At 36.3% G+C, this 27,307-nt stretch overlaps 1 protein-coding gene across 3 annotated transcripts in view; it reads right to left on the bottom strand.

The window, feature by feature from the left end:
- Positions 1–27,307, bottom strand: part of EML5 (EMAP like 5) — a 112,265-nt gene that overhangs the window by 27,454 nt on the left and 57,504 nt on the right. For 2 of the 3 annotated variants that reach the window (XM_075031080.1, XM_075031079.1), the window contains exons 14-28: positions 26,741–26,927; positions 25,613–25,718; positions 24,240–24,333; positions 22,183–22,283; positions 20,100–20,302; positions 18,857–18,968; positions 18,185–18,312; positions 16,272–16,413; positions 14,312–14,464; positions 13,326–13,457; positions 12,106–12,194; positions 11,117–11,293; positions 9,977–10,178; positions 7,569–7,695; positions 5,968–5,982 (exon numbers count right to left, since the gene is read on the bottom strand). In XM_075031080.1, coding sequence (XP_074887181.1) covers positions 5,968–5,982; positions 7,569–7,695; positions 9,977–10,178; positions 11,117–11,293; positions 12,106–12,194; positions 13,326–13,457; positions 14,312–14,464; positions 16,272–16,413; positions 18,185–18,312; positions 18,857–18,968; positions 20,100–20,302; positions 22,183–22,283; positions 24,240–24,333; positions 25,613–25,718; positions 26,741–26,927 — 1,968 coding nt within the window. The remainder of the gene's footprint in view (positions 1–5,967; positions 5,983–7,568; positions 7,696–9,976; positions 10,179–11,116; positions 11,294–12,105; positions 12,195–13,325; positions 13,458–14,311; positions 14,465–16,271; positions 16,414–18,184; positions 18,313–18,856; positions 18,969–20,099; positions 20,303–22,182; positions 22,284–24,239; positions 24,334–25,612; positions 25,719–26,740; positions 26,928–27,307) is intronic. The other variant, XM_075031078.1, reaches the window with a different exon arrangement.

The following is a 27,307-nucleotide window of genomic DNA, read 5'->3' as shown; positions in this document are numbered from 1 at the left end:
GTCCACTGAACCAAATGTTCACATCGTCAGTGGAAAATTTTTAGCTTTCCTTTGGCAGTTTCAATTCTTTAATCTCCAATTCTGCTTTCTCAATCTTATGATTTAAATACGGAACAAGATTTTCCACATGGACCACATGTGACATATCTAATTATCACCTGGCAAATATTTACACATATGGAGATATGATCAGATGCCTAACTGGTACAAGGCAGATTTCCTAAGAGGCTTTTGTGCTGACTTTCTTCATCACTGAAATATTATGTGGAGCTGTATTCAACCTATCCAGCAATATGCCTGTGTTTCAGCTATCCTCGAGGTCTTCAATAAATGCATGTTGTTCAGATATCTTAGGTTCTGTTGATAAAGTCAGTCTACACAGATCATAACCCAAGTAACAAATCTTCCAACCCTCATCACTGGGCCATGCAATCACTCCTCTAGACATTTCTTTCCTGGTCACATCTGATTATTTTAGTTGCAAAACAAACAGGTTTTCTTCCTTGCATTCAAGACTGGAGATTATTTGGTAAGCCTTGATACCTTGGGTAACTGGCTTTTTGATTTCCTCAAAGACATGAGTTCTAGCTCAGCTTTAGGAGGAAAAATTGCCTCCAACTGGTAAAGGGAGACCATTCCTTTCCATAATGTTGTTCTAGTCTATCGCTAGTGCTCAGAGACACAGCAATACTAGTAACTAATAATAATGAAATTCTTGCTTGTGAAGAAAATCTCCAAAAATTTCAGGGGTTTCAATCTCAAGGTTAATGCCCCACACTAATGTACATTCCAATGTGCAGAAACTGATTCACAGAAAGGTTAGCTTCAGAAAACCCTGCTTTCTTTCTAAAAGTGTTAAAATAATTTTTTTTTAACTTAAAATTTAAACTTTCTTGTAATCTAACATTCTGCAAATAGGGTGAACAGAGAGGGAAGAAGCTGCTAATAGAAACTTCCTTGCTATAATTTCTCATTTTGATTCCTGGCTTCTCCCCTCTCCCAAATCACACAAGTTGACAGAGCAAAAGGAGAGGATAAAGCCATTTTTTTACAAAAAGAACTTTGGAATTTGTGCTATTTATATTCATATCACAGTCACTAAACCAGTAAGCAAAAAAATGTAATTGCATTCTGTTCATTTATCCAAAATGTACAGAAGATGTTTGTGTAAAATCTCTGCATTTCTCTTTCAGTGGCAATTACAAGGTGATAATTGTAAGGTTCAGATAAAAGAAGCCTCATTTCAGTAGCTTCCTCCCTCTCTCACGCCCTTGGAAGTACAACTGAGGTTTATTTACTGTCTGTATCAGGTAAAAAAAATTGCTCCCTTCTGGATCAGTAAAGGACTAGTTTGTAAATAGTTTGTTAGTTCCCTTTCCATTATAAATACACAAGGATGTAAAATACATTATGTATTTTTGCGTATGTCCATCCACACACATAAAAAACCCTCAAGAAAAAAAAAATAAATTCGTAAGCAATTTTGTCACAATGCCTGGTTTTGAATTGCATGTGGGAGTAGATGCAGAGCACCTAAAGGATTTTCAAAAAATATCAAACACTGGGATCTTCCCATACAAGAGATCTCAGCACATGGATTGAGTAATGGTATGTATTAAGAAAATAGGATAGTGATGACCATGAGAGACATACTCTATCAGAGGTCTTAGTTGCTTGCAAATCTTTAGTATGGTAAATTTATGATGAAAAATTAAACCAGAATTCCTGGTTGTTTAGTTTTGAGATGTCCTGGTACAGCCATTCTTACGTAAGGTACATTAATCACAGCATCGTCCTTTGACAGTGACAAATAGCAAATGCTTCAGGGAGTATAAGAACAGAATAAGAATGCAGTGATATCCTACAAATTCTTCCCCCAAACCTCCAGTGATATGCAGTTCAGGGAGCAGCTGAGCCAGAAGTGTTTTCAAAATTAACCAACCATGATGCATTTTTCTTTTAAGCAATCTAGCTTGCACAAAAACATACTAAGAAAGAACTTTTAGTAAAGGATAGAAACGGTTTTCCAATTTATTTTGTGTGGCTGAATATCCGTAAAGCTATTACACAACCACATTAGACACAAAGTAGGCATCTTTTTACATAAAAATACTTTTAATATTATTCAGAATTTATAAATAATTAAAATCAAAGACATAAGTGCTGCCTCACAGCCAATGCCATTTTGTTTTCAACAGAAGTTAAAATAAGTATTCCCATGTCAATAATATATTATGGTAATTTTACTACTAGAGAATGACATATCATTAGCAGAGGTGGCCTTAAACTACACTGCAAGCAGACCTTAAACCGATTGAATCTGAATGAAATCTTGAGTTCTAGCATCCATAAGTTTTTTTTTTTTAAAAGTGCCTGAAATTTGAGGCTTCAACATATTTCTATTCAGCATATCACCTTTTATCGCACTAGCATCTCTTATTTTCAAAGAATACCTCTCTATTTTCTTTTAAATACTGAATTGCTTAGATAAGATTGTTCAAAAGAAAAAAAAAGTCCCAGAGAAGCTGGGGAAAATCATGTTTGTCCTGAAGGAAAAAATAAGGGCAGTACTGCCTAAAAGTACAAGTTGATGCAACTCATATCTCAAGTTAATGTGTCAGCCACAAAAATGATTACAACATAGAAATGTCCACTGCTCCTAGTAAAACTGTGCTCAAGGGGAAAACAAAATTTTTTTTTACAATCTGCTATTGCAAGGAAAAAATATAATTTATGAGCAAAACCATAAAATTAAGAACAAGACACTACCTCTGTTGGAGAGCAAAAATAATTCTTTGCTCCAATTCCTGTTCTGCGAATTGCATTTACATTTTGAATTAAGGGTCACTGGAAGAAAGTTATAATGCTACACCAAAAGCAGACTCTGATGTTCCGTTCCATACTTCACAGAGAAGTTATCTACCCACCAGACTGCAGTGTTTTGCAGCCTCTTTTGCTTATTCTCCCCTTCTGACCCCAGAGATTCTTTCATTCCTTTCTGCAGAGCTTTAGCAAAAAGGGGTGACGCTGTTTTGACCCACCTGTTGATGTATATTTGAATTTGACAGACTAATGGCCTAAAACTCCAATTTTCTGTGTCATCCTACTACTTACAACATAAAAGGTGAGATCAACTTAACCTTTTTAATAATATTTCAATCAAAATATTTTTAGTAAATAAATTTTTGGTACCCAGCTGAGTAATTTCTGACTCTAAATCCAGGCCACAGTCCCAGACTACAACTCTTGGCCTCACAGATTCACTTTTGTGAGACAGAAGTAGGAAACAGATGAGACGTCTGGTATGCTTCTTCCTTTAGTGTTCTCCTATTGCCTACCTCATTTAATACTCTGGATACTAAAAATCATATTCCTTCTATATAGAGGGAACTTCACTACTCAGCTAGGGTTTATGAATTCCACTTCAGCTGTCAGGTACAATAATCTTAAGTAGTAACTATGTTTTTGGTATGGTCTTTAAAGTCTTTATACATAGCCCTAGAGTTCAATTATCTGGTAGTATTTATCTCCATCTTCTCCCACAGAGAATTAAACTCTTCCTACACTCAGTAGTAAAAGAGGTTCAGATACTTTCTGATAAGGAATCTCCTTTAAACGCAAAGTCAAAATTACTTGAAAGACATTCTCAGAAGCACATTCTACACTGGTGTGTACCTGTGATCCCAAGAATACAAGGCATCCAATAAAACGTTACTACAAGAAGCGTATCTCTTCTGATGTTTGGCAGTCAATATAATAAGCCTACGCATAACATGGAATACCACAGATGTACTACCCACACTCTGAGCAGCTGTATTGGGTTTGCATGGCAAGGTTTTGGTAGCAGGGCGGCTTCTGTGAGAAGCTGCTAGAAGCTTCCCCAATGCCCAACAGAGCCAATGTCAGCTGGCTCCAAGACAGACCCGCTGCTGGCCAAGACCGAGCCCATCAGTGACGGTGGTAGCGCCTCTGGGAGAACAGATTTAAGAAGGAGGAAAAATACTGTGCAACTGCAGCCGAAGTGAGGAGTGAAAACACGTGAGAGGAACAACCCTGCAGACACCAAGGTCAGTGAAGAAGGAGGGGGAGGAGGTGCTCCAGGCACCGGAGCAGAGATTCCCCTGCAGCCCATGGTGAAGACCATGGTGAGGCAGGCTGTCCCCCTGCAGCCCAGGGAGGTCCACGGTGGAGCAGATCTCCACCTGCAGCCCGGGGAGGACCCCACGCCGGAGCAGGTGGGTACCCAAAGGAGGCTGTGACCCCGTGGGAACCCCATGCTGGAGCAGGCTCCTGGCAGGACCTGCGGATCTGTGGAGAGAGGAGCCCACAGAGCAGGTTTTCTGGCAGGACTTGTGACCCCGTGGGGGACCCACGCTGGAGCAGGCTGTGACTGGAGGACTGCACCCCATGGAAGGGACCCACATTGGAGCAGTTTGTGAAGAACTGCAGGCTGTGGGAAGGACTCATGCTGGAGAAGGTCGTGGAGGACTGTCTCCCATGGGAGGGACCCCACGCTGGAGCAGGGGAAGAGTGTGATGAGTCCTGCCCCTGGGGAGGAAGGAGCTGCAGAGACAACGTGTGATGAACTGACCGCAACCCCCATTCCTCATCCCGCTCTGCTGCTGGGGGGAGGAGGTAAAGAACTTGGGAGTAAAGTTAAGCCCAGGAAGAAAGGACTGGTGGGGGGAAGGTGTTTTAAGATTTAGTTTTTATTTCTCTTAACCCTACTCTGATCTGATTGGTAATAAGTTGAATTAATTTTCCCCAAGTCGAGTCTGTTTTGCCTCTGACAGTCATTGCTGAGTGATCTCTCCCTGTCCTTATCTTGACCCATGAGCCTTTCATTATATTTTCTCTCCCCTGTCCAGCTGAGGAGGGGAGTGACAGAGCAGCTTTGGTGGGCACCTGGCATCCAGCCAGGGTCAACCCACCACAGCAGTATACCCAAAAACCCTGTAAATGAACAAACACAGAAGAAAAGTCTATTTTAGTTACATATGCTCTGTATAACTTATACAGAAACACTGACTTCACAGGTAACACATTTTTTTAAAAGCCTAAAAACAGAATTAATTTGATAAAGGTTGCTAATGGTATCATCTAAACTTCAGATGAAGACAGTGTTGTCTGCAGAAGGATACACAGAGATTAACACAATTCTATCATCTGTCACCACGGGGATGTGATTTCACTGTGGAAACAGGGTCCAGGCAGGTACGAGAGGGGTTCTCCTTTCTTAACCAGTGTGGCTCCAAGTGTCCTGGCAGCTCAGTCTACAAGTCTGAAGGGTAGCCTACAGCCTAAGGATTTGTTGTGCTACAAATGCAAGAGTATATTTTTGTGTATGCATATATTCTAAATAGAGTATGTGCAAAACCCCATTACCTAATGCTGGCACCTAAGCTAGTGACTCTGCATGTCATATGAATGCTACGTGGACCTAGCAGCTCAGGTCCTTAGGTAATATAGGTGCATTGCCAAAATGCTGCAGTCAAGTCAATAATGCCCCTCTCATCCCTGAATCTTTATTATTTCCAACACAGTGGTGCAGACATGGTGATACTGCTTGCATAGCCACTTCTGGCATCTCTACAACATGCTCCCTGCACTTTTTATTCCATGTTGGACATCTACACCAACACTGTGATATAGTCTTACAGAAGTCCAGCAAGTTCTCTGACTATTGCTACTTAAGCCAAGCTGTTCCTTTAGCCACTCCAAAGTATTGAGGAAAAGAGGATGAGATTTGATCACCTCTTCCCAAATACTCTATTTAGTACTCACTTACGCCTGCTCTGAGAACTGGGCTTATTCTTTACCCCTTATCCCCTTTCTACCCATTAACAAGCTACTATTTAATAGTAAAGAGTTAAAGCCTTCACTTCTATTTCAAATTACAACTACCTTCCCAAGCAGCTTAAGTTATTAAAATGCATTTGATCCTGGACTCTGTGTAAATGAACTTACCTCACTACCCCCTGCCTTCATAGGAAGCAAAAGGAAAGGGAAATAAAAAGAAAATAAAAATTAGTATCTATGGAAGTAGTCTTACTAAAACAAGCTTACACAATATTAACTTCAGCAGAACAGAAGTTAAAGTGCATACAGTAACCATATTTTGGTTTTATTCTTCACAAAAACTTTACTTTGAAGTTTTAGGGCCCCCAAACTTTTAAACAATACAGTCAATGGAATTTTTTCATGAACTTTCATGCATTCTGAATCAGAACCTTGTTACCTTACTACAGAATTAATTTTCTTTAATGTTTTATTTGAAACTGAAAAACACAACTCACTCAGCTTCCAGAAACAATTATTCAAAGAAATACAAGAGGTTTATAATTTCATTAAGAAAAAAAAAAATCCTGAATCACAGCTTTCATTAACAAGAGTAAATATGAATCCAAAATGTTGATACCATGCACATTATTTCTTTTTTATTTCCACATCAAATACATCTAATTAATAAACATAAAGACCATTTCTCATTTTAAATGCAAGACAGGCAGCTACAGCTTTATATGCAGGCATCCATTCTCTCCTTCAACAACACAACTTAAAAACAGAAGACGACACCAAAACTCCCACAAACACCAGGTTGCATTACTCAACAAGAGCGTCACAGATCTGTCAGCTTCACTGCTGAAAGAAGCATATGCATCATAACAGAACTCCTCACATTCTTGCAGGAAGTTTCCAATCTGCTATTTTTGTATATCCTTACACCTAATTATACCATGTTGTTTTCCTCCTTTCCCTCTCTTTAATACTAGCATTCCTCAACTGCCACTGTATCGTATTAGGATTCCTTCTTTCCTTTTCCCTCACATACACTGTCCACATCTATTTTGCTGGCAACAAACAACAACTTGCAGGGTCCTGTGCTCAGCTGCAGATTCTACAACAGATTATGCTCTAGTGGTTATAAATTCTCTTTCTTATTTCACATCTACTTTACTGGCTGGTCTTATTCTACTCTGCTCCCCACCCCCTTCTCTTCTAAGGCATACGAAAGCAAACCAAGCAATACAAGTAACACTGCGAAGCAATCAACTTCATTTTCCAAGACTCATTAATAGAAACTGCAGAACCACTGTGGACAGAATTTTTCAAAGAAAGGTAGAAGTTATATGGACACAGAAACAATGCAGCGAGCAATTACAGCTGAATTAGTCAGATTAGTTTGTCGGAAAAAAAAACAAAAAATTGAGAGCTGTCTTTCAATAAAACAATTGTAGAGGTTCATGCCTATAATGCCATCACTAGATACCACTTGGTATTTAAGTTTCAAAAAGAACATATTATCAAACATCAGCAAATAATTGTCTCAAGAAAATCCCCAAACATAATATACATACATCATTTGTAGTCTTTTGTGCTCTCTGAAAAAGATACAGACTAGTACTTAGGCAAGACTTTTCTTAATTTTTATTTTTTTTTTAAAGAAGTATTTCCACTCTTTTTATACATACCCTTTTAAAGTTATATATATTCCAATATAATTATGTTTTACTATTAATCATCTTTTCAGATTGCTTTCTTGGCTAGAATTTTAATTTAGCAATTACCTTTCATCTAAGGTTGGCTCCTTTTGTTGCAGATGAGGCTTAATTCCAAACATTGGTCTAATGTTTGTTGATAAGGCTTTAATGGTGTAATTAATTTCATTTTCCCTTGTCACATCACTGTCATAACCTAACAAAATCAGATTGAACAGTATCAAAACAAAATAAGATACCAGAAAAAAAAAATTAAATCATAATTTTGGCAGGTTTCAACAATGTACTGGACTACAAGAACAATTATACCATGTATAATTAGTAACATAAATACACAACAAAGAAAATAGCTAGAAATCATAAACACTGTTAATAAAAGGCATTCTAAGAAAAAAATTCTCTATAATATCTTTGTGGAAAAAATGATTAACAAAGATTCAAGGGACATTCAAAGCTAGCCCATTTCTGCTTGGCCTTAACTCAGGGTCACTACCAAAGGACCTTGCTACATGACACCTGCTGTTAAGTCCTGGAAGACTTAGCACCAGTTTGTTCTCAATTTCAGGATCCATCCAGTAGGGTGGAATCCAGAGGTCTGCACAGGGTTCCTCCACAATGCTTAGGGACAGTCAGGCACACCAAGATGATGTTTACTACAGTAAACGTGGCAAAAAAGCTAAATAGTGACAGAGTTGTTACTTACCTCCATTTTTTTTTTTCCCAAAGATCGAGGCTACTAATGCCAACTTTATGAATAGTTCTTAACTCTAACTGAAATTAAAAGGACCTGATGAAGAGAAACTTTTGTGGAAAAAGATGTCAATGTCTTTTCTTGTAAAGCTTAACAGACCTCTCTTTCTTTTAGAGTACTCTTGAACACATAGCTTAAGAGGGTTCTGTGTAAAGTACCAGAGCCTAGGGAACGTTTATTGGGCAAGTATGTGCTAACAGGTCGCAGGCAGAAGCCGAACAAAAACTCTGACAATTGCAGTTTTTGATTCAGAAAGCTAAAGTTGACCAAGTCTCCCTGTAGGCAGTTAAAATTACTTTGTGGATGTAGTCTTCAGTATTTTAAAGCAGAAAGTGCAAAAAAATTCTTCTCCAAAGAATATTTAATATGCCTCTGTCATGGTTTAACCCAGCCAGCAACTAAGCACCATGCAGCTGCTCGCTTACTTCCCCCTCTACCCAGTGGGATGGGCGAGAAAATCGCAAAAAGAAGTAAAACTCATGGGTTGAGATAAGAACAGTTTAATAGAACAGAAAAGAAGAAACTAATAATGATAATGATAACACTAATAAAATGACAACAGTAATAACAAAAGGATTGGAATATACAAATGATGCACAATGCAATTGCTCACCACCTGCCGATTGACACCCAGTTAGTCCAGGAGCAGTGATCCCTCCACCCCCACTCCCCCCAGTTTATACACTAGATGTGACGTCCCATGGTATGGAATACCCCTTTGGCTGGTTTGGGTCAGCTGTCCTGGCTGTGTCCCCTCCCAACTTCTTATGCCCCTCCAGCCTTCTCGCTGGCTGGGCATGAGAAGCTGAAAAATCCTTGACTTTAGATTAAACATTACTTGGCAACAACTGAAAACATCAGTGTGTTATCAACATTCTTCTTATACCGAACTCAAAAACATAGCACTATACCAGCTGCTAGGAAGACAATTAACTCTATCCCAGATGAAACCAGGACAGCCTCTAATATTTAAAGTATCTCTTTGGTCATTTAGCAGATTTTAGTGAAAACTGAAGTTAATTTATTTCACAGTACTATTGAAAGAGTAGCAGTGATACTTTAAAAATGCTTAAAGACTGAGGAATTGACAAGGAGAAAAAATTGCACTTGGGAGCAGAGAACAAGTTTGGAGGCTCATGAACCCTTGGAATTATAACATGGAAAGGAAAACATTAAGTATGGCAAAACCAACGGAATTTAGTTCTATGAAATGTAATTAACACTTTATAACTATTGATATTATGATCTTGCAATAGACTGTTTCATATATGAACATCAGCCTACCTCAGTCCACTATGCGTTCGTGTTATGGAAACAGATGCTATAAAATCAAGGTAACTATGATCTCACATTATACAGATTTCAACATCATTCCATTAGAATTAGTGCCCTAATTCAAACTGTGATGAGTGTATTTTTCTATATAGATTTTTGGAAGTTACCTATAATTGGCACTTAATATTTTTTCATTTAAAAGATGTCAAGAGTCTTTTTATATACTCTGACTCAAAGCAGTAAGTCAAACACTTCATTATAACTTTCTTCACAACAGTTTATCAGTCCTTTCCCCACAAAGACATTTTACTTAATGTTTTTGAAGTGTCTTCACTATTTAAGATTAAAACAATCATATATAAAACTTGATTAGTTCTAAATTAGCAGGTTTGCATTAAAAAAGTCTTCTTGAGATAGCATAATCCAGCTAGTTTTACAAATTATTACTGACCTCCATCTTCTTCAGAATCTAGATCAGACTCTTCACTGTCACACTGCCTGCTATCCCGATGTCCTTCCACTTCGTACGTCCACAGCATTAAAGAGGTGTCTGCTCCTCCAACAGTGACCAACAAACTGTCATCATAGGTCCAACGGACATTTGTTACATGGGTACTGTGAGCAACATATCTCTTAAATTTTCCGAACTTTCCCTAAGAAGGGAGAAGAAAAGGCACAGATTAAATTTAACCAGTCTGCTAGATAAAACTTAAATGAGTTGCCAGTGCACATGTTCCTAACTTCTCTACAGTTTATGCTTCAGCTGTTTTGCATTAGTATGCATCACATGATTTGCCAAGTTCCTCTACTATAGCAGCTTCATGAAATGTTAACCATATTTCCATACCAAGCATGCAAGAATTTGTTTAAAAACAGATTCCAGCAATAAACACTGTATTGTTTTTCTTAAAAGAGAAGATAATCTAACAGATTAAGAATAAAATGCACACAGTACATTTTGAGTCAATACTTGTGCATTGTTACCATCCCTAGCATAGCAAAATATCCAAAATTGAAGACATGTTTACTGATAAATATACAGGAAAATTAGAAAGCTTCTAGAAGAGCAGTAAAAATATAATGTGTTTTTGGAATGGCTTTTCCATGATGCATAATTAAATAATATTAGATCTCTTCATCTTAAGAGAAAAATTACAGAGGTTGGACAGAATGAGTGTCTATAAAATCATGAGTGAAATGAAGGCGAAGAAGAAGTGTTCACTGTCTTCCAAAACAAGAGCTTAAGGGGCTAAAAATGACACTGATAAAAACCACACTGAGGATATTAATGCCTAAGATGTTATTACACAGTGCCTTTCCCATTGCCATTCTTACAGTTTTCCCCTATGTATTTGCCACTGTCGGTGATAGGACACTACATGAGATGGCTCCTTAGTCTGACCTGGAATGGTCATTCTCACTAACTGAAAGTTTAATGCATTGCAAATTGCAGTGTAATATTGAATGCATTCCTTGATCACAAGGACAAAAATATGAAAGTGCTATTTTCTTCCGAGTGATGAATTTTTACAGTTATGAAAAGGCAGTTTTATTAATCAATCTTCTCTATGAACAGCTGAAAATTACTTACTTTAGCAGGGTATCGAAACAGTTTCACAAATCCAAAATCATCTCCTGTGGCTAATACTTTACTATCACTAGTGAGGCATGAAGCAGTTACATCTGTGACTTCACCAATTATTGGCCAGATTCCTTCACAGCAAGAGCCCAGAACACTTGTCCATGATGCCCAGCCAATCTTTTCCACCTACAAAAACAACCTGTTTAAGACAGAGCATGCTTCTTCCCAGGCAGTTTTCTTCCATATCTGATTTCAAGAAAAAGTCCTTGCATTGAAAGATACATCACATAACAAGATACTATTTTAACATATTAACCACTTATTTTCTGACTATTCAGGATTTTATTCAAGACCCTTAATTTTACCTCTATTAACTTCCAGTTCAAAAACCTCTAGAAGTATTTAAAAAATTTTGACCTTACCTGCCCTTCTATGCTAGAGAAAACAAATTACTTTTTTCAACACTGCCTTTCAATCTCATAGAAAACTTTATCTGAAAATTATCCATTTTCACTCCCTGCCCTATGACAATGCTCCATGTCTGAGAAAACAAATCAGTATTATAGCTACAATATACTACACTTGCCTATATATATTATGTATACTGTATTGCACTCTTATGTAAAGTTAGACGTGAGGTCCTCCACAGCAAGATTCGGGCTCAGTAATCTGCAAATAGATTTTCAAAGGTGTTTAGGTATCAAAAGAGGCATACAGAAGCCCAGTGAGACTTTCATGCATGCATAAATCAGCCAAATGTCCATTCTTAACAGAAGAGACAAATGTGATAATCCCTTACGTATTTTATCATTCTGATTACATTATCTAATTGAACAGGCTGCAAAAAAGGGTCAAGGACAGCAAATGCCTAAACCGAAGTTTTTTCAACAGACCAGTTAAAATTATAATTTTATACATCCTTCTGTCTTACGTGGTATAGATGGTTGTATCATAACTCTAATGTGCAAACAAGTTAAGAAGGCAGTCTATTTCCTCACCTCCAAACTAGGAATTGTCTGTTTTTTCCCACGAGGAGCTTCAAAAAACAACTGCTCTTTAGCACCAGTGTTGACTTGCAAGAGCTTCCCTATAAAACATATTACATATGGTATATTGACATTAAATAGAAGATTCCATTTTACAAAAAAAACAAAAAACAAAAACCAAAAACAAACCCAAAACCCCACAACAAAACAAAACCCAAAAAACCTAACCAACCAACCAAACAAAAAAAAACAGAAAAAAGGTTATTTTCAAATTTTTGTTGCTAACAGCATTACACAGATTATTTGTTTCCATTGGAAAAAGCTGCATACATGAACAGTGGATCTGGAAGTATGGGCTTCTGAAGATCTGAGTCCTTTGACCCCTTAAATTCACAGTCCTTCCTCCTCTCTTTGAAAACTGTAATAATGCACTGCTTTTCTCTCCTGTTTATGGTTGTCCCATCAGATGGTGGACAACGCGTACCGGGTCTAATTCAGAGCTTGTTTGTGACATCTGGCTGACCAGTATGCATGTGCTCTTGGGATTGAGAAGCACATAGGCTGCCTAGCCAATGGCTGCTTCCAAGCAGCTGACTGCTTGCCATTATACTACTTTTTTTCTGAGGGAAATTCTCATTAATGTTTCTGTCCTCTTCCTGTTTTCAAAATTCTCAGGGGAAACTAACTTATAACACTCTTTCAAATTAAATTAGACTGTTTCAAAAGTGATTATGTAGAGGAATAAGAGCAGGAACTAACAGATTGCACGATCGCACTGCCTTGCTTTTTATGAAACAGGACTAAAGTTAGTATTTAAATTAAACATGTATTAAGACCCAGGAAGACAGGAAATCCAGTCTTTCTGCTATATTTGACAACAAGGATACATAATCCTGAGCTACAGATGCACTGCATTATGCAGTACATTATTCAAGAAATAGAAGTCAAACAATAAACACAGAAGATGTAAAAAAAAAATAATCCCCAAACCTCCAAACCAACCAATCTATATAGACAATCTATTCTACTTCAAATTACACAACTTCTAAATATATAAACAATAGTAAAAATCATGTTTTTATATTTATTCAGGTGCTGTAAGCATATTCATAAACTGAAGAAACAAATCAGTGTGGTATCAGTGATACCATAAATTCATACTGTAGATGTAGTGTATTTAGTCTATAATGTGATCAGTCTTCCAGCAGATTTTTAGAACGAATGCTACTTACCTCTTACGTCCCAGTCCATGTGTGTGATATAGCTGGAGGCTCCCTTGCAGATTCCTACCCGTTTACTGCTCATTACGTTGTAAATATCTACAAAGTTGTCACAGGATGCCACAGCTAAGTACTTCCCAGCCCCTAAAACACATCAGTAGAAACACAAGACATTTTCAAAAATTGTAGCGCTCTGTGTATTAAACACAAGTACATTCTGGAATTTAGCTATATGCAACTCAGAGTTATTTGAAGTGAACCTGCTAATTTATACATAGTCCCTGACAGACTAACGTTCATATCACATAATCAAAATCAGTATGAAATATACAACCATTACATCATTACATCTTCAAACAATAAAAACTACATTTGATGAAATTTTAAACATCTATTGCACTCAGAGAGCAGCAAGGCTTAGGTAACCAGAAAGTACTGCTGCATGAGAACTGGTATCAGTAGTTTGCATCAAATTTCTCCTACAGAAGAGTATTTTCACTAAAGTAGTATTATTAGGTTAGGTCATATATTTGAGTTCCTAAATAAAAGCTGTACTATTTGAAAAAAAAATAAAAAATCTAGCCTCACCGGGAGTGCTAAGCACTGTAAAGGGGGAAAGAAGAAAAAAGAAGATGCCAGACCTTTCTGACACATCCCTTTCAAGCATTCTCATTAGCTAACAGTAACCTCAGTGAAGGGTCAAACTTATGCAGCTCAAAGTGGAACCCTAGGGACCTAGGGAGGATGCTGGATGTTCATGATTTAAAATTGACTGTTGCATTCAGGAGGTTACTATGAGCAAGCCTATTCCAATAAATTCATCCTTAAATGAGCAACATAGGACTTCACACCCAATATTTTTAAAAATGTTAGTATTAGTCTTGCTGACTTGTTACATGTAAAAAGAGTACTACAAATGTCTACTTCTTTATCTTTTAAAGGTTATAAAGTTTGCTTGAAGAACCTTGATATAAAATTCTTCATTTTAAATCACTTACCAGGAGAAAATCGGATCTCTGAAATAACATCTTTCCTGTGCTGGAAAGAGACTAGATCCTCCAGGGTATCTGCATTAACTATCAAAAAACTTCCATCGTTGAGACCAACGGCCAATGCTTTTCCATCAGGAGAAAAGCAGCAACATCTGCCTCCTATGAGGAATACAGAAGTGGCATTCAGGTACATTTACAGTGCACAATCCCTCTTTTAGATTTATTTTTTCCAGTGGTAAAAGCAAGCTGTTCTTATAGTTTATAGTCTAATGAAATTTTTTAGATGCTGCCAAGATAATTTCCAAGCTCTACATCTGTGATAGCACACAGAAGCTCTTGGCAAATCGAAAAGTACACAATCCCAGAATCTTAGATTACATTTATTTCCATATTAATTGACATATGTTCTACATTAGTAATACAGATTAATCACTATTGTCTATATATTTTTAATTTGCTCTCCTTAGTGTCTGGCACCAGTTGTTTGTTACCATTTGCTCTGGTAAGGAGAACACAGCTGGAAAAGACCTTCTAGACTCACAGAATCCAGTCATTTGCAATCATGGTCACTATGTCATATAATCCTTTTAATAAACATGTCAAGTTTCACTTGAAAAACAGTTTAATTTCCAATCTAAATTTATTTCAGGTCAGCTTATACAGATTTGCTTCCATGACAGAATTTTCCATTAGTGTAAATATTTTTCCCTACTATATGTTCCTCTGATTAACTTGTAGACAGTAACCCTTTATTTAGCTGACTCCACCACAAAGCTTCGCATTCATTGTCCTGTAGCTCCTCCTTCTCCATACTCAACTTTCAGTTTAATTTCATTCAGCTGAACACAGATGAAAAGTGTACACCAAAAATATTCTGATTAGCCTCTTGTAAATTAGGTGAATACTTCAATATGTCCTGGGAAAAATACCTCACTCTCACACGTAATTATCATCCTGTGATCAGCTAGAACATCCCAAGTTACTCCTCAGCTACACAGACATTTTTCTTATAGTCATCGAGTCTTGCCTTTTTTAATTACCAAATATTATCTCATGTCCATTACTGCAGTCTGCCTAAGTATTCAGCTCTTTCTGTACAGTACACAGGCACTTTTTGAGATCGCCAAAGCATCTCAAAATGGGTCTCATCAGCAAATTAAGTCACCGCAGTCCTTATTTTTCTGCCAAAACTACTCTTAAAAGTATTAAGAAATATCAGCTTTAAGACTTGAACAGACTTCACCAACTGGAAACTTCCTTGTTTAATCCCTGCTCAAGCCAGCTCATGACTCTTCTTAGATTATCAATCCAAATCATCTTCAACTAAGCTTCCTATAAGGTGGATGAAAATGCCTTACTGAATGCCAAATAGATATTGTACTCCTCTGTCTAGCAAAGCATATATATATCATTAAAAGCTTGTTAAGGCCAGTCTCGTCTAATCCTAAAAAAGTCTCCTTACAAGGAGACTTACAGTCTCCTTCTCCTGAAGTCACTTACAACAGATTTTCCATCTGTCAAAATAGAATTTAGTTAGATAGTATACAACAAGTAAGAATTTTATGACTGTTCTCTTTCCTTGAGATTCCAGTTTCTTCTAATGTTCACAAAGAAGAGAAATTCAGCATTACTTCTAAGACTTCAAAATATTTCTACATTTGAAGTCCTCCACTGTTCAAAAAAGCTTGCAATACTATAAGCAACACAGCAGATTTATGTAATTGGCTCAACTTATTGTAAATTCACTGACTTCAATATGTTACAATTGCAAATAACCTTAAGAACAGTATTACACAGAAATCCTTCATACAGATTCATTAGCTTAAGGGCTACATAACTCATGAACACAGCATCGATAAATTAATTTGAGCAAAGGAATTTATTCAATCTTGCTTTTGAAAGATTCATAATGCTAGTAAATGTCAACTGAATTCAGTTAAATATTTTTTCATACTAAGCATCTTACCCTTCTTCAATTTGCGAACAGCTAACATACAGTGGCTAGGAGATAAATCCCATATTCTTAAGGTTTTGTCATCACTTACAGTGGCACAAATAGGTAAATGAGGATGAGTAGCTAGACCCCAAACTTCCCCCTCCATGTGACCCTGAAAAAACACAATGAATCAGATGACTTTGTATTTTAAACTGAAATATGAAACAATACATTTAAGGAAGTTAAAAAAAACAAAACAAAACGGAGAATGAACATGTGTCTCTTTAGAGGATAATAAAGAAATATCTCAATAGAAACAAAGACCACCTGAAAAAACCTCACCCTGCGACTTACAGTAAAAGTGCAAATTACAGTAATTGGTACTAGAAAAAACTTTTCCCTGTGAAATAATCCTCACACACTTCTGTGTCAATGACACAGGAAGTGGGATGAGTGCACCTTCAGCAAGTTTGCCACTGACACCAAGCTCTGTGGTGCGGTTGACATGCCTGAGGGATGGGATGCTATCCAGAGGGACCTGGACGAGCTCAAGAGGGGGGCCCATGTGAACCTCATAAGGTTCAACAAGGCCAAGTGCAAGGTCCTGCACATGGGTCAGGGCAACCCCCAGTATCAATACAGGCTGGCGCATGAAGAGATTAAGAGCAGCCCTGCGGAGAAAGACTTGCGGGTACCGGTAGATGAAAAGCTGGACATGAGCCGGCGATGTGCACTCACAGCCCATATCCTGGGCTGCGTCAAAAGAAGTGTAACCAGCAGGTCAAGGGAGATGCTGCCCCTCTACTCCACTCTGGTGAGACCCCACCTGGAGTACTGCATCCAGCTCTGGGGCCCTCAGCACAGGGAAGACATGGACCTGTTGGAGCGGGTTCAGAGGCGGCCACAAAAATGATCAGAGGTAAGGAACACCTTATCTATGAGGAAACCCTGAGAGAGTTGGGGTTGTTCAGCCTGGAGAAGAGGACGCTCTGGGGAGACCTTATTGCGGCCTTTCAGTACTTAAAGGGGGCCTGTAAGAAAGATGGGGACAAACATTTTAGCAGGGCCTGTAGCGATAGTACAAGGCATAATGGTTTTAGTCTAAAACAGGGTAGATTCAGACTAGATATAAGGAAGAAATTTTTTATAATGAGGGTTGTGAAACACTGGAACAGGTTGCCCAGAGAGGTGGCAGAGACTCCATCCCTGGAAACATTCAAGGTCAGGTTGAACAGGGCTCTGAGCAACCTGATCTAGTTGAAGATGTCCCTGTTCATTGTAGGGGGGGTTGGACTAGATGACATTTAAATGTCCCTTCCCACCCAAACTATTCTATGATGTAGACTTTACCTTAGGTTCTAACACCTTCTTTAAAGAAATCCAGTTCTTTACACATTGCATTGGCTACTCAAAGTGTGAATTAAAGATGCACAGATTTTTATTTAAGTATGAAAGAAAATCATATTATGATATGATGTAAAAATCTGTTTTGTTGTCAGCCTTAAAAAGTGCAGTCTGTTTGGTATGGCAAAAAAAACCAAAATGCTTTTTACATAATTACAAAGAAAATCTAAAAATAAACCTCAAGGAGACAACTTTTAAAAATAATAAGAATAACTTGTACTCAGAAAAAGTTAATAAGTAATTTAGTGGAGGATCTACTGTTTCACACACTTTTTTTCTTTTTTTTAATAGAAATATGATCTTGGTCTGTTTGTAAGGATGAACTTGTTGAACAAATTAGTACATGAAATTCTGTGATCTGTTTTGCTCATTAAAGAGTCATAATGGTCTAGCCTAGCATTAAAAATCTATGACATGATAGTAACTCGCTAACTTCACTAGTAATTAAAATGCTTGTTATTTCACAACAGTCTTTACTTAGGAAAAAAAAAACACAAGTGTTTGTGGTATGGAATATTTGACTGATATTTAACATGTACCTGAACCAGCAGAGTTATTGGTCCACTTTTATCCACTTCCAATATTTCACCATTCTTTGTGCCCACTAAAATATGACCATGTCCTAAAGATATGGCACGTATAGAAGGATTATCTTCTAAGAGGAGACCTAGAGTGTTAAAATGTTATAAGACAAGTTCTCAAGTATGCCTTAAAGAGGATTTTTCACACATATGCACATTATATTCTCACTGTACAAAAAGATACTCAGTAGTAAACAAGTAAGAACATACTCCTGCATGGAAGAACTTGTATGTTTGGATTTGTTTGGGAGTATTTAGCAATTACCCAACTGACATTAATGTTTGTTCTCAGAGTATCTTTGAAGTTTAACCAGCCTGACTTATTGGTAATCTTAGTGAAAAAATGTCCATGTGAAGTATCAACTATACTACTATATTGCTACCAGGCAGATAATAAGGTAAATATTATGATCTGCACCCACTAAATTTGCCAAGAGATGTTACAACATACCTTTCCTCTGCCAACAGGAAAATGACTTATTTATAATCAATAAAGCTTTAAAAAAAATTTTTGAGTATTTGTTACGTCAAAAAAGATTTCCTCTTACTGGGGAAAGTAATTCCACAGAAAGAGTTCCCTAAACAAAGTATTTTAAATAGAATAAAAAAATAGGATAAAGTCTGTGTTACCTTTAGACCCAGGGGCCAAAGCAGCCCTTTTGATGGCATAGGTTTTGAGACAACGTTCAAAGGTATCGTCCCAGAGAGCTACTACCCCATCCTTTCCTCCAGTGACAAATCCCTGGAAAAAAAAAAAAAAAAAAAATCATTAAAAAAAAATGAATCACAAGTTACAATCATTATCTTTCCTTAATTTTTTTGTGATTTCTGCCAATACTGAAAATGGATTATATACAACACTGTAATGCACCAAACTACAGATGTTAGAGATGAAAAGATCAGGAGTAACAAAATGATTAATTCTCCTCCTGACAAAGGCAGCGCAGTTCTGTACAGTCCATGTATACAGGCTGGATTTAAAAGTTCCAACCAATAAGCTTCTACCATACCAGAAAAATAATTTAACTGACATACTGAAATGATTTTCTTGATACTTAGCCTCAATATCCCTTTGGCATTTCACCTCATTACTCCAAGCCAAATTTGGTACCACTCACAAAAATTTGATTAGTGCTTAAATTGTTCAAATATATGCATATTTGTACTATTCTGTCTTCAAAAATTATTTACAGCTATTTAATGAAGCAACTAGTATACTTAATACCAAAATCATTAGTACTTTCCTTTGAAGAACTTAGTTCTTACAATATAAATAACACATGCTTTGTCCGAAGCTACTATACTGAAACTCATATATTAGAAGGTGGAGCAACTTTGTCTAACCTAGCAAAACACAAACATATACATAACTTCAAACATACAAGTAATCTAACTGAACACCCATTCACACTTAAGCACACGCTTAAAGGCTTTCCTGAGCCAAAAGAAGTTGAGAATCAGGAGAGAGTACTTAGTGATCTACAGACTGAATGCTTTTACTAGGAGACAATAACTACAGCACAAAATAGTACGAGTATGACCATCTTCCTCTCTCACAAGCTCACATATTCCATTAAACTTATGAATGCTTAAATCAAAAAGTACTTTTACTTATCATAAGTTACTATTATTACTATTATTTCTTTAGTAAGAGGTCATGAAAATTACTGAATAAGATGTCACTGTACCACACCGGTTTGAGAAACAGCATGATATATAACAAGAATTAGACATGCATAAAACATTATTTTGAATTTTGACCTCACAAGGCTTCTGTAATCAAAATACAGCCATGGATTCCTGAGTTTGGGAAAGGCCTAACTTCATAGACTTTTTTGTCCAGACATCAAAAAACAATGAGCAGTTTATTTACTTTTTCCAATGCGTGCATGCTGAACACAGGACCATCATGTGCTTTGACAGTTTTTATGAGAAACACATCTCTCCAAATACACACATCCCCTGTGGAAGTTCCAGAGAATGCCATCTCTTCAGTCCAGCCATATACTGCACACATCATTGTATCGGTTCTTCCCAATGCACCTATGCACCCCTTTCTCCCAATTAGTCCTCCACCTGGTTGAAACCAAAAACAAGTCATTAAATGTTTGCTTAGAATTACTTTCCAAAAACTATACAACCTTACCCAGAGCAAAAAGTCCTTTTCTTCTGGTTCACCCATGCTCCCCCAAAAGATTAAGCCCAAGAAGAGTTCTCAAAAAATAAATTTTTTGTACTATTTGGCATCTTTCAACAAAACCCCATTACTTTTAACTTACTACTTGAACCTGGATTTGAATACATACATATACCCACATAGACATACAAAGAGAAAGTATATTTGTAAACTCACATCTAAACAAAAAACATTTACCACATAGTTCACAGAAATTCCTAATGAAATTAACTTGAAAGAAAAAAAAAAGTTTAAATCTCGACAACCCATCCTTTTCACAATATGTTTTCAGTGAGAAGATTTCTGATTTTATTTTAGAAGTTTGCTCTTTTGGCCTCGGGATAATAGAAATGTTACAGCTATGTAAGTTTAAAAATTCTTTAAAATAACATACCTAAAATCATTTGACAGGTATAACACATAGTAACTTCTGGCTGGAAAGTCAGATTTATATTTTCACAATCCTCAGAGAAACTTCATGTGGTATAACACAGACGGCCCTCAGGACCTGACACTTCATACTGTTCTCGTACTTAGGAGAGGCAAGGTCTCTGAACCAATCTGCCATCACTTGGCACTGATGAAAATTTAGTCCAAAGCATATATTTTAGTGTTACTTCTCAAATCAAGTGCACCTGCTCTACTGCAGATTTCAGAGACTTGGCATTTGTTAAGGTGCACTGATACTCCACTCCTCACATTAACACTGCTAAATGTGTTTCATGGTGACTGCCTAGCCAGTGTGCCACTGCAGTTTCGCACAGATGGGCTGTAGCTTCCGAGAAATTTTATTTCTGCTGACTGAGCAATGCCAGAGAAAATAAAGAGGCATTTTAAACAATTTCATTTCTTTATTCAAAATCACCACCTTCAGGCTTTTATCACAGTTAGAAATTTCTTTCTAAAGAATTTATAGTCATTCGTTCAGTAAATATTCTGACGCATTTATTCTCTCTATAGATAGCAAGCACAATTGTTAAAATTAATAATTACATAGACTTCAACAGCTTTCTCTCAGGCAATCTCGATTAGTTTCTGTTGGAGCCAGAACTGAGAAAACTAGTGTAATTTTTATCATCAGACTTTTCTCTCCACAATTAATCTTTATGAGGGACTCACGTGAGCATAAATTGTGCATGAATAATTAGAACATTCTTACCAAATAAGCTAGTCTTCTGTAGCACATATGTCTTTATATACGTTTTGAAGTTTGAAACAATGAGGTTCACACTAATATCAGGGAATGGATTTTTCGCTCTTCAAAATTTTTCAAGCAGATAAAGCAAGCTGCTTTGTCTTGGTTTTTAATTGTCAAGTTCAGCTGAGGTATCTAAACAAACAGGTCTCAACTGGCACATGTATCCTCTTCAAGCACTTTGAATTATTGTATGTGGATTTTTATAACCTTAGATTTATTTATATTTCTGCCTCTTTGTAACATACATGTTCTAAAGGTCCTTCTTCGAAAAACTGTTTTATGACTTTAAAGCAGCTCTGTAACATTTTCAGATGCACTATATTATTATTAGATATAAAAACAGACAGTAGGAAATCCAGGGTCTGTTCCACTTGTGTAGCTCTAGCTCCATAGCAAATTGATCTTAAAAAGCATTCCCACTAATACCATAATGCCAATTAACATTACTTCTACCAGGGCTAAACTAACTTAAAGAGGTATACAGAGAAAACATTTGCCTTTAATGCATGAAACATACTATAAGAGATGCAGTATTTATACTTCAATTACAGAAAATGCCGTAATTCTGAGAAGTTTCCTTACCTGCTCTACGCCAGAATTTCATGTGTTTAATTCCAACTGTAATCAATTTATCAGGCATATAAGGATTACTCTTAACAACAAAAATCTTATCTTTGCTTCCCCTGAAATGCAAAGCAAAATATTTTTAATAAAAATATAACTATCTTCTCTATCTTGCTAACATTTACTTCCAAATCATTAACAATAATTTGAGGAGGAAGAAAGCCAAAGAACTAACATACTGAGCCCTGTTCTATTTTCATTACCCTTCAGTTTCCAAAGCAGGTAATTATGTTACTTCAGAAATCCACTAGGTGGCATTTTCTTTGCAGAAGAATATATATTTGCATTAAGTTTAGGCATACGGCATTTAGATCTCTGACAGCTCATAATGAAACTTAAATGTGTAAAGTTGTAAATCTTATTTAAAAGTCTCTCATTTTGAAAATAAATTGCCATTCTCATTCACCTTTTAATTGATTTTTCTATTTTCTTGTTAGAATAAAACTTACGCTGCTTATCAATTTTAAATGGAAATTTCATTTGTTTCTAAAAACATTAAAACCTCTTGTGTGTTTTAGATTTCTTACTATGCTTCTATAAAAGCAATGCCTTGCTTCAGTGCTATAGTTTGAAAAACAGCTTTCAACTATATTTGCTATCTATGCAAGGAAATCAATGCTTAATAGTAGTTTTGGGTTTTTTTCTTCTTGAAAATGCAGAAGAGCCTCTAATCCTTAATTTTTTCTCCCTGTTCAAGAGTGGCAATAATCTTTCACCTTTTGTCATTTTCAGACCACTAAATGAACTAGTAGCAAAAACCATGAACCAGTTTCTTTCCAAACTCACACTGTAATCTTAAGTATAGCTGCTGCTCTCAAAAATTCTTTTCAATTCTTCAGAGTAGGTAGGAGGAAAAACACTCCAGAAACTAAATCCAGTATAAAGTGGTTAAAGTTTGATTACAAAAAAGAATTAAGTGAGATTGGTAGGTTCAGAGAGCAGGGGGATTTAAAAAAGAAAGAAAGAAAAAAAAAAAAATCACATGAAAGGCAGAATACTGAGAGGCCCAAACCAGTATCTTCAGAGAAGCCAACTAACCGAGCTTCTGACAAGTAACTGGGAAGGGAGTACTCTTCTTTATCTACATCATCTATTCAAGATTTTCATTCCTCAGTGGATAAGAAACTCAAAGCGTGTTGAAGAAGAAAATGAGAGTAAATGTAATTGAAGAGCAATAATGAACTTAATAGATAAAAAGGAAGTTGATACTTTTAAAATTGTATCAGCAGAGAATAATAAATCCCTTTCGAACCTATCTAGAACAGTATTTAGAGTATACATACTGAATCCGAACAGAGTGGGGAAAAACCCACTTACATAACTGCTCTATTTAGAGCAATAGATCCGTAGAAACAACAAAGACAAGGGTTTCAAAACCACTACTTAACGTTAGAAACAAGAGACTATCTTGTAGATTAAAACTCTAGTTAATAAACTTATATGAAATACTCTGTGCAGAGTCAAAGAAACTTCCAAATTATTTAATCTTTGGAAGTTATTTAGTCCAACTTCCTGTTAAAAGCAGAACTAACTTCAAAGTTAGATCAGGCTGCTCAGGACTCAGTAAGCAAAAAGAGAGAACCTTGAAGAAAAGAGAACTGAGCAAAACAACTGCAAACCACTATCCCAAGAAAGACATGACCTCTGATGAAAGAGTTCTGAAAAGCAGAGCATACATCACCATCTCTGGGAGTGCCAACAGAAGTGAATGGAGTAAGTTCTAAAGAAATTATTTCAGAACACACCAAATAAATGCAAGTAAACTTTGTCTTCTACATCTTCTTACCTCACCTGTTGAGCTGTCACTGTAATAATTCTTGTTGACTCTATCAGAGCTTCAGTTTTTCCTTTCAAAGAAAGTTTTAAGTCTGCGCTAAATGTTATCGCCTGTACCACTTTAGTTATAGAAACTGCTAATTTATTAGAGAACTATTATTCTTTAATGAAAATATTTTGCTTACTGTCGTTTGACAGTAATTCTAGGTACAAATTTTAAAACAAAGTTAAATTCCTACCTTACTGCTGAAAGTTTTTCTCCTTTCTTCCAATCCCAGAGTACAATGGTGTGATTGTCATCTATTCCAACAGAAGCCAATCGTTTCCCATCCGCTAGAAAAATAAATTTATGATTAAGAGAGTAGATGGATAACATCATGTTGCAATAATAAGAAACCATATTAAAGAATATTATAACTTCACGAGTATTATAAGAAGAATGTACAAACAGGTAAATAATCGTATGATGTGTGCTTAGAGGCACATCTATTGTCTGCTTTTAAACTTAAGTGGTCAGTTGGATGGAGTTTAGGACTTTAAGTTACCCTGTCTAAAAATTCCACTTAGATTCTCTCTGTATCAAATCCTTTGTTCAGCTAGTTGCTGACATAGTTACACAAAAACCTTCATCACAGGTTGTACTGTGAGAATTTTCTGTTCACTCTGCAAATCCCTGTTGATTTCAAAACAGGAAAGCGCTGAAGCAATATCATGAAGTTTATAAAATATCCTTAAACTTAGTAACAGTGTGAAATCTTTGAGAAGCTGACACGTATCCCACATTAACCTCCAAGAAAGAAGTTATTTGTGCTCACTCATGATCAATGACTTTCTGACATGTATCCTATCTTTGAAATTGCTATGCATCCATGCCAGAATTTGGGAAATGAGATTCCTATCTTGAAAAAGGAGAACCAAAGAAAGGTAAGAAGCAAAGACCCCAAACTACTCATCTTTGTGATCACACATCTTCACTGTGAGGTAAGAGATCCTATTTAGTAAATCCAAACCATTAAAGAATGAAAACAAGCCAGTGGTGAAGAGGAAATTTAACATTGGTACAGGAATTCAACATATGGGGTGCAAAAATCTCAAAAAATTTAACTGACAGTCTCTTATGTTAGTATAAGGTGGAGAGAGAGGCTGGGTTTCTGCCTAGAAGAACTGCATAACTGGACTTTCTGAATTTATCAGTGCGCTACCAAATTGGCTTGCAGGATTTAATTTAAAAAAAATAAATAAATAAATAAAAAAATGCATACCTGTCAATTTGCTCAAAAATTTGTTACGCAGTTGTAATGCAGACATAACACTCAAGATCTGTGTGCATGCTTCACACAACCAAAAGAAATTCCGAAGTGATCAGCTCAGCTATTAAACAGCACAGAACCTGTTCTTGCATTTGCTGATGTGCAAGACTCCACAGGAACTCTTTGTAATGAACGATCACTTTAAGACAGCCTCTCTCATTTGACATTGATTACTGAAGAATATTTTTAATATAAAATCTTCAGTTTAAAGGCATTACCAATTGCTCAATAGATCTGATTAGCTTGTATTTTCATACAGAAAATGAAAATTGTATATAATTAAATAAATAAATACTTATTACCTGAAAAATCAACAGCACAAACACCGTACTGGTGATAGCCCTTTAATACTGAGAGTGGTTTTATTGTTTCTGTATCCCAAATGTGTATTGAGGAATCTCGACCAACCTGAAAGTATACATATTTATAACCATTTTTTAAAATTTCTCAGTTACTTAACACAGTTGTTTAAAAGTATAATATTGACAAATACTTTTTAAAGTATTTGAAAAACTTACGGTGATAAAATTTTCCTAGTATTACTTCTGTCTGCCTAGCAGTATATTATTCCTTCTCCTGCTTTAGAATTACCACTCCCCAGCTGGCTCTTTCTTCCCTCCAAAGAACTTAGGCACATTAATCATAATTAACTAGAGTCGTCTTTGGGGGGCCGGAGGGGGCATATTAAGGGCATTATAAGCAAAAGTTTACTTCTATTAAAAATTTCAGTTCACATGTTCTCCAATTTATTATATAATAATAATAACAATAACAACAACAACAATAATAAAGATAATAATTAAATAACCCTGAAACATCAAATCAAACCTTAAAGTCCTGGTGCATAAACTTTTATGGGAAGAGATGTTTGTCCGAAAACATGAGTGCAAAAACTTTACCCAAAACTACTGTCTGGTGAAAGATAAAATGGACTATTATAAAAATTTTAGCAACACACATACTTGTATTGCATGTACAAACAGTAAATAGTTCGGCTATAGCCAAAAGCACAGTGCATGAAACTGAAATACCAGAATGTAGTAACAACTGCTAACTTCATGTTATGTAATAATACGTGAATGTAATAATAACATAGCTAACTTCACAACTAAGATACTAAAAAAAATATATTTTAATTGCACATTTCCTCCACTTGTTACAGCGGAGGAGCAACATAATGCTGAATAAGAAATATGTATCTATTCATAAATAAAAGAGAGGTTAAAAAAACCCTATCAACTAAAGACTTTTATCAGAATTAATATAAAGAACTGGAAAATACACAGTTTTTTAACATGATGCCATCTGGAACAGAAATGCAGTCCTTCACCTGAATAAATGTAGACTGGACTTCCTTCCTCCAAAATAGGCTTTTCTAAATTCAGCAGTAACAACTTCAGATTCTTATTGCAGATAAACACGCATCCTACCTGGCCTGTTGCCACATAGTCCTTTAAGGGATGAATAGCAAGGCAAAGAATGTCATCATCATGACCTAGATAAAAGCGCTGTGTGTTCTGCTGTCGATTGTACACCACTCCCACTGCTGCAACATGGTATACAATTTCACCCGTCTGAGTGTAAAATAAATTGCTTCGACAGTCGTAACCTCTGTATCTAATTAAAGAAAAAAAGTTTATTCATCAAGGTCATAACCATATATACTGAAACTTTGAGATTAAATTATGCAAGATGCATTTTGCACATGTGAAAACTCAGATTACTTACCAATTATTGTTTTGGTGGCTTAAGATTATTAACATATTTTCCCAAAGAAACACTAATTTATCAATGTCATTTACTATTCAGACATCAGTACTACTAGCATTAGTTTGAAAGTGGCTGCTATTTAATAGTTACTCTCCACAGCTAGTTCAGAAGAGGAAGTAATAGCTAGTAATTTTTTCACACCACAAGGAGGATTAGAGCATGCAACATGTAATTAAATGAAATAGCCAAAACTAATACTTCAGACATTTTCGCTCTCTCACTGCTCA

This window comes from Buteo buteo, chromosome 6, assembly GCF_964188355.1.
Source record: "Buteo buteo chromosome 6, bButBut1.hap1.1, whole genome shotgun sequence".
Lineage (NCBI taxonomy): Eukaryota > Metazoa > Chordata > Aves > Accipitriformes > Accipitridae > Buteo > Buteo buteo.
The sequence above is the reverse complement of the archived record's forward strand: the minus strand, read 5'-3'. Positions and strand labels throughout refer to the sequence as shown.